This window comes from Rhinolophus hipposideros (genome assembly GCF_964194185.1).
Source record: "Rhinolophus hipposideros genome assembly, chromosome: 8".
Lineage (NCBI taxonomy): Eukaryota > Metazoa > Chordata > Mammalia > Chiroptera > Rhinolophidae > Rhinolophus > Rhinolophus hipposideros.
The window spans coordinates 18,705,283-18,718,624 of record NC_138054.1 but is presented as its reverse complement, the minus strand read 5'-3'; the positions used below and the strand labels follow the sequence as shown (position 1 = coordinate 18,718,624).

At 37.5% G+C, this 13,342-nt stretch overlaps 1 protein-coding gene across 10 annotated transcripts in view; it reads left to right on the top strand.

Annotated features, from left to right (window-relative positions):
• The window catches only part of KIF13A (kinesin family member 13A), a 94,710-nt gene that overhangs the window by 2,006 nt on the left and 79,362 nt on the right, over positions 1 to 13,342 (top strand). For all 10 annotated transcript variants that reach the window (XM_081057679.1, XM_081057684.1, XM_081057687.1 and 7 more), the window contains exons 2-3: positions 10,669 to 10,761; positions 11,607 to 11,787. In XM_081057679.1, the coding sequence (XP_080913805.1) occupies positions 10,669 to 10,761; positions 11,607 to 11,787 (274 nt within the window). The remainder of the gene's footprint in view (positions 1 to 10,668; positions 10,762 to 11,606; positions 11,788 to 13,342) is intronic.

Genomic DNA, 13,342 nt, shown 5'->3' with positions numbered 1-13,342 from the left:
TGGCCACCCAGCTGTTGAAGTGGACTTTTCAGAGGCAAATCAAAGGCTTATTTGTTAAGACATTTGAATTGCATTGAATCATGCTTTGAGACATTTTACATTTTAAATATATTATCTTGTTATTACTACCTTTTGGGTTGATAGTCATAATAATGCTTGTCTGGCACATAGTTCTTAGTCTTTAAAGCAAAATCCTTGTGCCAGGGCTAAGGAAAAAAACAGAAGTAAACTACAGAATTCAGCACCCAAAACATGGAATTTCTGCATAAACCCACATCTTCCCCTGCAACCCACATATACATGCATGTAGACATTGATCCCCATTTAGAATTATAAAGTTATTATATTACAGTGAATACTAATAAACTTGAAATTGTCGTAGCAGATAATAGGTTTTTGTAAATGTTTGAATCACTACTGATTGCAATTAAGGCATTCTCAACAATAATTCAACACATTTGCCTGAAATGTGTCATATTAGTAAATAACAATGGCTTCCAGTGATCTTGCTTTTAATTTTTTTTCTTGTAAGGGGGTTATTTTTCATAAACATATTTTTCTGTAAACCTTTATACCCCAAATAAAAATCAGTCTGGTGTGGCATATCTGGGGAATAAATGTGGACATGGTCAGTTTTGGAGACATTCTAAACTTATTGACTTAGAAATTATGTAACAGTTCTCACCATATGGCATGTTGCTCAAATTTGCTGAAGCCATGTGCTTTTAGGCACTGTCAATACCCTACAATATAGGAGAAAGGTTGCACTTCTGCTTGGGTAGCTTTCTACTGAGAGGGCACAGCTGAGCGCCTCTGAGCCATGAGCTATTGCTGTGGGGAGAGCAGCCATGTTTGATTCCATTCGCCGGATGCCAGATTTTATGTGCTCAGAGGTAGAAATGATATCTGTTACACTCTTTAACCGTGCATCAACATTTACATTCTAAAGGCTGGCAGTAGGCAAAATAGAACTGATTTTTTAGCAGAGTTCCGAAATAGTTGTTTTAGCACGTTGTCCCGATTCATTATTTTACTATTCAAGTATATATGAAGCACTCTTCAAGTGCTTTGCATGGAGTAAATACTCAGAAATTGTTAGCTGTTAGATTTATCATAACTGTCGTTTTCCCTATGCTTATGCGAAGCAGTAGTGGTTGATTATTTGAAAAGTTTGTTAGAGGTTCATTATAAATGATATGTGCCATCTTAAAAGACATTTATGAAACAATCTGACTGTGGAATCCTTCTAGATTTTTCTTTTACAGTCTTTTATAAGGTATCTCACCCATACCTAATTTGACAATTCTTTTCGAGATTCAGCTTTTATCAACTGTTCCTAAGTATCCAACTTAGTTTTCTTAGATTCAGCAACTTTCTTTTTGCATTTGTTAATTAAATTATGTAATTACGGAGAAGTACAACCGAAATAAGCCAGTTTAGGAGCAAACACAACTGACCCTTTATAAGAACATAACTCAGCTGGTAGGAGTCCAGAGAGTGGCCTCCCAGCTGGGTGACTTAGCATGTGATGGGCGTGTGTGGGCCATATATTTCACAGATGGAAGAAAAAGAATGTTGGATAATTCAGAGACTTGGTAAGTGAAGGTCAGTTAAAAAAAATTTCTCTGAAATACATGAGTTAAGCTAATATTGTTACATTTTTAAAAGAATAGGTAGGTGTGTGTGCTTCTGTTTTTTCTCATCTCTATTTCCTGTTTTGTAATCCCACCCAACCCCACCTTCTTCCACACTTTCCTTCCTTTGTCCACTCTGTTCCTTAGAATATTTATTGGCAGCCAGTGACATCATTTAACTATATTTAAGACATCATTTAGGTATATTTAGAGGAGTAGATAATAACAACAATAGGCAATACAGATCTGGGCACGAGGTTCCTAGCACAGTGGGTATCCGTTTACCTGCAGCCTGTCATTTTATCGTTAATACACCCAACCAGGTAGAAACTTTATTGTCCTCATTTTATATGAGGAAACAGGTTCAGAGGCTCTCCCACCTGTGAGAGAGATAAAGCAGTGATAAATGTGGATTTTGGTCAGTGACAATGATGTGTGGAGATTCTGTGGATTCTACTGCAACCCCAGGCTCTCTTCTCTTCTTCCTCCTCCCAGGAGAGGCTGTGTTAAGGAAATCAGATTGGAGTGCTCTGGTTTGGAACCTAGCCAGCAATAACACTAATGGCATCGTCCCTTCTGTCAGAAGTTCTCTGGAGCCCCGAATGCCTGTGTTTGGTTTGGGCTTTGTTTTAACCTCCACTCAAGTGCTGTAAACTGTGTATCGCACAGTCCAGAGGAGATGTTGTGCCAAGCCTGCTTCATAGCAGAGACAGACAGTGTAAAACTCTCTCGAGCAGGTAGTGATGGAGAATGTTGACTGTTTAATAGTCGTTTTTTGTGAAAATACCCTCCTGAGTAACTCCAAAATGCATTCTCTACTGGACAACCCTCACAAGTAAGGTGTTTCTTTCCTTCCTTCTTCCTGGGCACCAAAGCCTGATGCCCTCCTCAGTGAGTCAGCCACTTTATCGGGCAACAAAAAGGAGCCAGGCTGCACCGCCAGCTCATGACTAGTCCCAGCACTGTCCTGGGGGCTGGAGATGTCTGTCTGGGTGAGTCACCCATGCCATCTGCAAGTAAGACTCCCAGGGACCGCAGTGCTGATGGCTCGTGGAACCTCTATCCTCATGGCCCAGTTTCTTGGGGTTCTTTGGCCACGTCCCTTAGTGACAAACGTCTATAGTTGATTAAAACTTAAACCTAGTGTCACCAAGTCAAACCTTAGAGCCTTAGTTCCTTTATCTGAACTCTGGATTTTGGTCATTGAACTTAAACCAGGTTTAAAGTCACTGCATGTGACAATTTCTGAGAGTTTCCTTATTTGAGGGAGGGGTTTACTGAAACCTCATCCAGGTTATGTGTTCCTTACCCTTCAGGTGTGTGTGAAGAACCTGTCTGCTCTTGTACTGTCCAGGTGCTCTGATTCGGAGCTGGGCTGCTTGCCAAGTTCAGACTCATCAAAATCACCATGGCTGTCAGCCCTGTTTAGAAATGAAAAACACCCTTACAAATGAGCAGGCCCAAGAATTCCAAATCACAAATATTGAGCTTAACTATTTTTCCCCCCACTCTGACTTCAATGAGAAAAGAAGGAAAACTGGAGACTGTTTAAACTGATAAAATTATCGATTGTGTTAAAATCTTGAATGTCCTTCCATGTAACTACTTTAAGAAAATGAAAAATATTCTGGGTGTATGTCATGTCCAGCCTTGTATTGCCCTATGTGGTGTTTTATTCAACCGAGATCTACATGAGACTTCCTTATTTAATGCAGGTTGCAAGTAAGACAGGGATATACCCTCCCATTTTGTTCTCGCATTTCCTAGAACATAGCCCACGGTGATGTTTTACCCTGTGCCTCTTCAGTAATCAGATGTTAGGCATATTAGGCAGGTGCATTTTCCCTCCATCCCTTCTGTGCTATGCTATCAGGGCCCTGCTATGTAGAGAGAATTTCCTTGGTTACTTGGCTCCCAAAGCACATGTCTAGTAGCTTTGTGTGCATTGCTGCTATTCCCTGTAGGGCCAGAGTATGCACAAGTGTGGAGACTCAGGGTGCTGGCTTTTCAAAGATCTGTATTATATGTGACTCAGGGCTGGATGGATCAGGTAGATAACTTTGCAGAAATTACATACAGGAGCCCTCTTTACTGTTCTGACATTGTGTTATGGGTTGCTTTGGGCATGCCTGTGTCGTAAGACTTCTCCACACAGTTATAGGAGGACTAATCATAAGCCCTACAGAGAAAATTGGCATCTTGGTCATGGTTACTAACAAGTGAGGTCAGGTTTGCCCTGTGGGTTCCCTGCACCAGGCACGTGGAGCTGACATCTGCAGAATGGCCACCTCCTCTCTGGCATCGGTCCTGCTGAAAAGCCACAGGCTCTTGGGATTGACATTATGGCTTTGCTCAGCTTGTCAGGGAGAGAGACAACCACCCCTATATCCTCCTGCCTCCCACCAGATTCCTGAGCTTTCCCTAATGTGCAGGTGCGCGTTCCCTTATACAAACAGCACTTCATTCTGTTTAAGTGTGAACTGGAAATGTTTAGGGTGGGGGTAGTGCTTCTTTGGTGTATTCCCTGATTCCCACTATCCAGCATTTAGCAGTTCTTTTTTGTGAACTGAGCTTCAAAAAGCAGTTGACAAGTTATTTTTTCCTATGCTGAAAAAAGGGGATTGCTGTGTTTAGAAAATAGAAATGAACAAAGCAAAAAAGGCTTCAGTCTTTTAGATAAATCAGACTGTCCTAACTAGACCTTATAAGGGTCTTGACATTCAATATTTTCTCTCTCTCACTGAGAGTAGTGTAGCCACCATTTGTGTTTCATAGAGAGCCGATCATGTTAAGGACAGGAAACTGTAAAAAGAGTCTATGGTACATTTTTACACTTTGGTTGATGGTCTGGCCTTTTAAAATAGTTGTTTCTTATTGTACCAGTGGTATCCTGAAAGTTCCCAAACTGAAAATTAAGTATAACTCCTGCCAGGAATTCATACAGCTAAAAAGGCACCAGAATATAAAATTAAGAGATACTCTATATCATGTTTCTATTCACAATTTTATTGATATGATTTTATCTTGTTTTTCCTCTTATACCTTTCTGAGATATCTTAATGTTTAAAAGAATGATCAGTATTTTTCCTGCACTGGAAACATGGGTTGGCATATGCTGGCCCAAATAATACTACTGTTCCTTCTTCCTCTCCTCATCATGACCCAAAACACACATGCCCTTAACACACATTACCTTCACATACACACTGAAGACACACACCCCAACACACACACACACACACACACACACACACACACACACACACACTTTTCTCTTAGTGGAATTTTAAAAGTGGGACTTCTAGGGGAGCTGCTAGAGAAATAGCAATAAATAATAATAAGTGATTCCTTTAAAATTTATTTTCTAAGAACACACTTCTTTCATCTTTTTAAAATTAAATTTATTGGGTGACAGTGGTTAGTAAAATTACATAAGTTTCAAGTGTACAATTCTGTATTACATCATCTATATATTACATTGTATGTTCACCACCCAGAGTCAGTTCTCCTTCCATCACCATATATTTGATCCCCTTTACCCTCATCTCCTTCCCCCACCCCCCCTTACCCTCTGGTCACCACTAAACTGTTGTCTGTGTTTATGAGTTTTTGTTTCTTTCTTTGTCTTGTTCCTTTGTTGCTTTCAGTTTTATATCTCACATATGAGTGAAATCATATGGTTCTTGACTTTTTCTGTCTGACTTATTTCGCTCAGCATTATAATCTCAAGATCCATCCGTGTTGTTGACATAAATGGTACGATTTCGTCTTTTCTTATGGCAGAATAGTATTCCATTGCGTATATATCACGTCTTTATCCAGTCATCTATCGAAGGACACTTTGGCTGTGCAGATGTCTTTTATCTTTGAAATTGAATTGCATCAGAGAATTGTTACAAAGGTGGAGGAACTTTTTTAAGTAAAGTAATGAGATGATCACCTGCTTCTCTACACCAGAATTAATTATAGGTGACTAAATATTTAAGGGATGATTCTAACAATAGATATTAATTACAATATATTCTAGACTTATAATGGCCAGGCCCTATGTTAAGGGTTTCACCTGTATTGAGTTATTAAATTGTATAGCAACCTAGTAGGTAGCAACTATTATTCCTGTTTTACGAATGAAGACCCCGAAAACTTGCCCAAGGTTATACAGCTGGTAAGTAGTACAGTTTAGAAATAAAACTGTACAAAATAAAAACAACAATGCTAGAAGAAAATGTGGGTGAATGCCTATATAATCCAAAAGGATTATGGAAGCATAACATATATCACAGGTGAAAATTATAAAGTGAAAGATGAAAGATTTGAATATGAAAGACCAAAGTTTTTGTACAACAAAGAACAACATAAGACTGAAAAGTAAATGACAGACTAGGGAAAAATATTTACAACATATGAGAAACCAAAGATTAATATTCTTAATATATGATGAGCATAAGTAAAAAAAAAAAATCAATGACTAAACCAATTGATTTATAAAAATAAACATAGGACCCAAATATTCAACTTATTGAAGAATGAATACAAATGGACAATAAACTATGGAAATGAACATTTTAATTTAACAAAACGAGAGGGTTCTTTTCCTTTTCCTATCGACTTAGTCAAAATGTTGAAGTTGTAGAAAAAAAGGACTTCCCACATTGCTAGAGGACTGAGTATTTGATTTTTTTGGAGTTTTCCTAGTAATGTCAATAGAAAAGTGTACAAAGATAAATATGTAAGAATAAATATTACAGAAAAAAGAAAAAGGAAATAATCTAAATACCTAATAGAGAACTGATTGCATAAGTGAAACATACCACGGAAAGCTAAGCAGTTATATAAAGAATGTTAAAGTTGAGGCATCTTTGCAGAGGTGGGAAGTGTTCATTATTTCTTGTCTTAAAAAAGAATAAATTTCTCTTGAGGCATGAAGCCATATAAAATGTATTCCAGTCTCTCTAGAATCCAGTCTTGCTTAGATTTATAAAAATACATGAGCCTGACAGTAGTTCTTTGTATTTATCCTTTGATAAATTGTGCTTCAAGTTAGTTATTTAAGGATGGAAAGGAGAAAAGTTCTTTCCAGAAACACAGAATAATTGTTTTCTATTTTTTCACATTCCATTTTGTGTTTCCCAGAATTTTCCTTTCCCTGTTATATTAGTAAGTAAAATTTTATTAAATATAGTAAACCTGAATTATATTCTGTCAAGTGTAAAAACCCAACTAAAAGAACTTGACTTTTTGGAAAGCATATGTATGTATTTAGTGGAAATCAGAGAGACAATTTTTTTCAGGACGTATTATTTTGTTTTAAGGTTCAGGATGTCAGCGTGGGTGTCAATAAAAGTGATTCTTATCAGATCATCCAATTAATAGATGCATATTACATTGACATGTCTATTAACACCGCAGTGCCTTATTTAACAAAGGCTATTGTAGTCTTTAGGGGCTCATTAGACTTTCAGAAACAATCCTACTTTGACCAAAGTTAACCTCTAAAACAATTAAACGTTTCTTTTTAAGTTCAACAAACAATATTTTGATACCTCAGTCATCACTAATGAGAAAAGGGGCCCCCAATTCAATACATATTAGTCTGAGAATAGCAGTGTCAACACAGAAATAAGGCAGGAAGAGTGCATACTGTGTGCCAGGCAATTTGCCAAGACGAAACACCTCCTATTTTCAAAGGAGCTCACAATGCAACGGTAGAGAAAAAATATAGTGCAGTGTGATGAATTCTGAGAGATTGTAGAAAATACCATGGAGGTCAGAGAAAGGAGCGATTGATTCCCAGTGTCACGCAGCATAAGTCACTGATTATGGATGGGCATCAGCCTTCACATTTGGGACCCAATGCAGAGACCCAGGCCCTTCCACTCACTAGTGACGTGATCTTGGACAAATGACTTCCTCTTTCAGAGCCCCAGTCTCCTTATTGATCCCAACCCATTCCTGCCGTATCTGGGTATTAAGGATTCAGTGATATAAAATACATAACATGCATTGCAACCAGAGCAGTTAATAAAAATTGATTCCCTTCTTTGTTTTTAGTAGCATAAATAATAAAATTATACAAATTAAGGAAGTCAATTCATATCTTATTTAGTATTTGCAATAATTTGGACATTGGCCTAAACTGAAATTTATTCTCATGTTTTTATATCCTGAGGAATCCTTGGATCATTTGGTTTATTTTTCATGTAATTTTAGTATACAAATCCTGGGTTTGCTTGTTTTTTCACTTGACACATCACAAACCTCACAAACCTATTTCATGTAGCTCTATAACATTCTTTCTTGTTTTTCTCAACTAATGATCTTTAGTTTAAAAGGCCATTCATACCAAGGAAAAGGAAACATTGTGATTTGCCCTTGAAAGAACATTGAGAGAATAATTCCTCATTATTCCAGCCTTCTCCGCATCAGAAGCAGAAACCAGAAGTATTCCGTTTCTCTGCTCTGGGAAGATACCAGTTCCTGATTGGTTAAGGACTTCAGGCTCTGTGTAGACATGGTCAAAGCTCTTTGACCACTGTGCTTCTCTGCAGTCAAGTCCTTTCATCAACTCAAGCTCTTGCTTTTTTTCAAGTTACTAAATATGAATTGAAATCATGAATTACAGTCAGGATGTTGGACCTTGCCAAGTCTTAAAGCGTCTTGTCCCCACCCTCACCCCACTCCCTTCCTGGGGGCTGGTTAACCAGTGTGGAAGATCAAACGTGATTGCTCCATTCGTCTGCTTGTGCCAAGAAAGCGGTGCTTTTAGAATGCTTTCTAATGGCACTTGGTCTGGCTGAGGACCACAATCCATCTCACAAGCCTGAGCATAGGCTGTGTTTAATTCCCGATCTTCTCACTACAGGGCTCAGCTCCAGATTCAAGGCTTGCCTCTTGGCATTGGCCTTGGGAACACATGTGGAATAGGGAAGATCCTTTGAGAAAATGTGTGAGAAAAAATACTGATGTGAATAAAATATCGTCAGATATTTTCTTAGTGAGCACAAGACTCGTGTTTAGTAGATAATAATTTTGCCAATACCTTATTCTCCTCAGAATATATGTGTGTGTGTGTGTGTGTGTGTGTGTGTGTGTGTGTGTGTGTGTGTGTGTCTTCACAACAAACCTGTTTGTTTAGGAAAGCCTCTTACGGTTGCACTGTTGTTGTTTTTTTTTTTTTTTTTTTTTTAAATAATCCACATATTCCGCCAACATGTGTTGAATACCTGTTAGGTACCAGATTCTGTGCTGGGTGGTAGAAGTCAGAAATAGAGAAATAAGGTATACAAATTTGGTGTATGTGTTCTTTCAATCCTTTTTTTTTTTGTTACTTTAGCATCCATAGATCTCTGTCTCTCTGTCTCTCTGTCTCTGTCTGTCTGTCTGTCTCTCTCTCTCTCTCTCTCTCACACACACACAAACACACACACACACACACACACACACACACTCACACTATTTGACATACGTTTTTACATTATATATACAGTCCAAACATGACTTGTTTTTACTGAACAGTGTTTTTGAATTCTAGTATTGTTTATACACATAGTTTTTTGTTTTTCACATGACCTGCAATATTCCATTGGATAAAATAGTCACATTTTACTGATTCACTCACTAATGGGCATTTAGCTTGATTCCAACTTACAGTATTATAAATAATGCTGCATGAGCATCCTTTTCCAGGAGTCCCTGGAGGTAGTGTGTCTCTAGGGTAGATGCTTCAGAGTGGGTCTAAGAGTGTGGGCGTATTCCCATTTGTAGGTACTGTGAGGTTTTCCTTCAGAATGGCTGTATTTGTTTATTCTCCCATCAGCAGCTTATGAAAATACATGTTTCCTCAATCCAGCTACATTTGATGTAGTCAAACTTTTATTTTTTGCCAATCTACTGGTCGAAAATATTATTTCTTGTTCTATGTTTACACATTTTTAAGTGTCCCATTCCGCAATCCACGATACATCACAGCATAACAAAGGACTGCTAAACTCAGATCCAACTTTGGAGAAAAGAAAAACACACACCCAAAAGCTTATGTTATGTTGCATTATTTCCAGATGTAAAAGGAATTGTAATGTAGCACAAAAAGGTTCATTGGACTCATTCTTTCAACAAACATTTTATTAAGCATTTTGTACTAGGCACCAGGATTACAAAGATAAACAGATTATAGTCTCTGACATCAATCAGGGAGTTCTCATTCCAGAGGAGGAAAGAGGTACTTAAACCAGTAGTTTCTGCAAATGCTGTAATAGTGAACGCTCTAAGGACTCGAAGAGCACAGAGGAAGAAGAATATCGTTGTAATTCTCTTAATGATGGGAAATGAATGTCACCAATTTCAAAGGGTAGTAAATGCCACCATAAGTATTTAGAAAGATTTTCATACTTTTACTGTTTAACCAGATGGTAAGATGCTATCGTAGTATATATAGTACATGACAGGAGACCCCCAAGAGCTGCAGTAAGCTCTAGTAGACAGGCTCCCGGAGGGGAACTTGTCTCTGAACCCCCAATGGAAACATCGGTGAGCGGACCCTGTGCTCAACACACAATGGACAGTTTCTCAGCACCTGGCAGGTACTTAGCACCATGCTAGATGCAGACTGCATGCACATACCAAGATGTGTATGACCTGGTTCCTGCTCATTGGAAGCTCAGAATCCAGGTGAGAAAACCAGAAAGTTCATTTTTAATGACATTTTTGTACTAACTCATGAGAAGAAACTAAATCAAATTTAAATGATGCTTTCATATGGCCTCCTGACAATGGGAAGGAAACTTTAATGCCTGGAGAAATGTCTTAGAAGGGAGTACTGGGTAGAATCATAAATTGATCCAGGTATAGTTTAGAAGAGTAAATGAAATTGCATACATTAAGCTCTTAATACTTAGCCCTACACATAGGAGGCATGCAATACACTTTTAACGTCTTTTTGGATTGAGAGAATGCTGGTAACTGGGACTCAGTTATTAATGCAAATATGTCAAGAAAAGCATTCTTTTTTATTTTTTTATTTTTATTTTTTTCTTAGGTCAAGAAGTGGTTTTCAAGTGCCTTGGGGAAGGAATTCTTGAAAAAGCCTTTCAAGGTTATAATGCTTGTATTTTTGCATATGGACAGACAGGTAAGTAGTGGCTTTTATTTATAACCAGTGATTAAATGTGCATTTCTTAAAACACAGACATAGAAAACACTTTGGGAAGCAACAAAAAATGCCTCTGACTTTGTGGGTTTAACTGAATTAGATGATCAAAAGTAACCCTCTTTCATTGTTAACGAGTAAAGCTAGTTTCAAACTAGTAAATGTCATTTTCCTAAATTATAGTTTTAACCTGTATTTGAACTAGAAAAATAATTACCAGTTTCTTAGTATAAATGTTATAGTAAAAACCTATTTTTTAAAAAAAGACTCTTAGATTATCCTACACAGAGAACTTTCACTAGTGTACAAGGTGATGATAGATTGCTGTCCCTAGGCTTGTGGCACAGTTGGTTGAAAAAAGCGAAACAAAAACATACTAGTATCTCAGCCATGAACTTGCTGAGCCACCAACTATAAAGATGGAATAAATCAATGAATCATAACAACACTGCCTATATTATCACATCACGGGACAACTGGGAGACTCAGATGAGAGAATATATGTATCAAAGCACAAACAAAATATTTTGTGGATAAATACTGTTAATGTTACTTGATAATGTATAGTTGAAATTTACTATACATACTAGCTTTAGTGGTTAAATTTGTACACATCCCCCTGGTATGAGGTACCTTCTGGATCTCACAATGAGAGTCAAACTGGAGGCAATGAGTGTGATAGAAGTAGTCAGAGGGCTGGGTTTCAAGGCCAGGTTTGCTACTTCTGCTGTGTGACCTTGGCTGATACATACAGATATCTTGTATGGTTGAAGAATAACATTTTGCTTCCTCTTGTGTCCTCCTTCTTTCTGCTTGTTCTTCTCCAGGCTCAGGAAAATCCTTCTCCATGATGGGCAATGCTGAGCAGCTAGGCCTCATCCCAAGGCTCTGCTGTGCTTTATTTAAAAGGATCTCTGTGGAGCAAAATGAGTCACAGACCTTTAAAGTTGAAGTATCCTATATGGAAATTTATAATGAGAAAGTTCGGGATCTTTTAGACCCCAAAGGGTAAGTTAGTGGTTAAAATTAAGCTTGTACTAAGGATAATAATTTTAAATGATCCTAGAGTTGAAATTGCAAGTGAATATACTTATTCGAGCCCTTGGTCACTACTCTGGTTTCACTTCAGTTACTGAGAAATATCAGCTCTCAAAGCCTGTTGGCATACCCAGTGTACATAGTTTGTCCAATATTCTTGTATAAAGTTGCTTCTGGATGCCATTTAAAAGATGTTTTTGCTATTGGTGTTATTTCGCCATCATGATTTATTCATTAAAATTAAGTTTAAAATGACCCATTGGTCCTTCCATTTATGTCAGAAAGCAGCACTTCTAAATTAGAGATAAAGTGGTCGAAGCATTGAAATGACCCAGCCTAGTCAAGTTGTTCTCTTCCCGGGCTATGTATACATTGGAATCATCTGGAGAGCTTTTTAAGGCTACAGTGGCCTGAGCCCCACCACAGACACTAGGATTTGATAGGCCCAGCGGAAAACCTAGGTAACTGTATTTTTTAAAAACTAGGTGATTAAAAAATAGATGAGTTTGATTTATAGAAGAAGGAGAGGGCCATTTACTTTTTTCTATTAACATTTTTTTACTGATTTAAAATAATATGTATTTATAGAAATTTTAAAAAATGGCAAAATGAAAGAAGAAATAAAAATGACCTATAATCCCACCATTCAGAAATAACCAATCTTAATACTTTAATGCATTTTGATTCTGTGTTTCAAATTTGTGTGTGTGTGTGTGTGTGTGTGTGTGTGTATGTTGAAGTCATTCTCTAAGTATAATTCAATATCCTGAATTTTCTGTATAACATAATGGACACTGTCTCATGTCATTAAAAAATATTTTAAGTGCTTTTACCAGCTGTATAATCAAAGATACAAGATCAAAATTATGGGTGGCAGGGAAGTGACCCAATCATAGGAAATGTATATATTTAAAGTTATGAATTATTTAATGCATATGAGAGAACATTTATAATACACGCAAGGTAAAAAGAATAATAAAATCAACGATTGCCCTCTTCACCGTTTGGCTTAATAAATTTAACATGACCTGTAGTTTTGAAGCCCCCTATATGTTCCTCTTGGATCCCATTCCATCCCTTACTCCTCTCCAAGGCAACTACTACTATGAATTTTATGTTTCTCATTATCTTCCTCCTCTTTAGAGTTTACACATAATTTTGCGTAATTTTCAACTTTGTCAGTGGCATCATAGTATATGTATCCTTTGGTAACTTGCTATTTTTTCCCCCTCAATGAGTTATTTGTTCTGATAATGGAGTAATAATACATTAAATTTTATTGCTCTTTAGTATTCCATCGTATGATAATACCGTAATTTATCCCATCTCCTGTCTTTTGTGTGGGTGTCATTTACTTACCAGTATGGCGCTCCTCCGAGCAGTCTAGTGTGTACGGTTCCGGTTTGCAGTGCAGGAGTTTCTTAGGGAGCATCCATGGGAAGAACTCTGGGTCACAAGATGCTGACTCTTCAGCTTTATTAGGTACCGCCAAACTGGTTTCCAAAGGGGTCGTGCCCAGTGTACA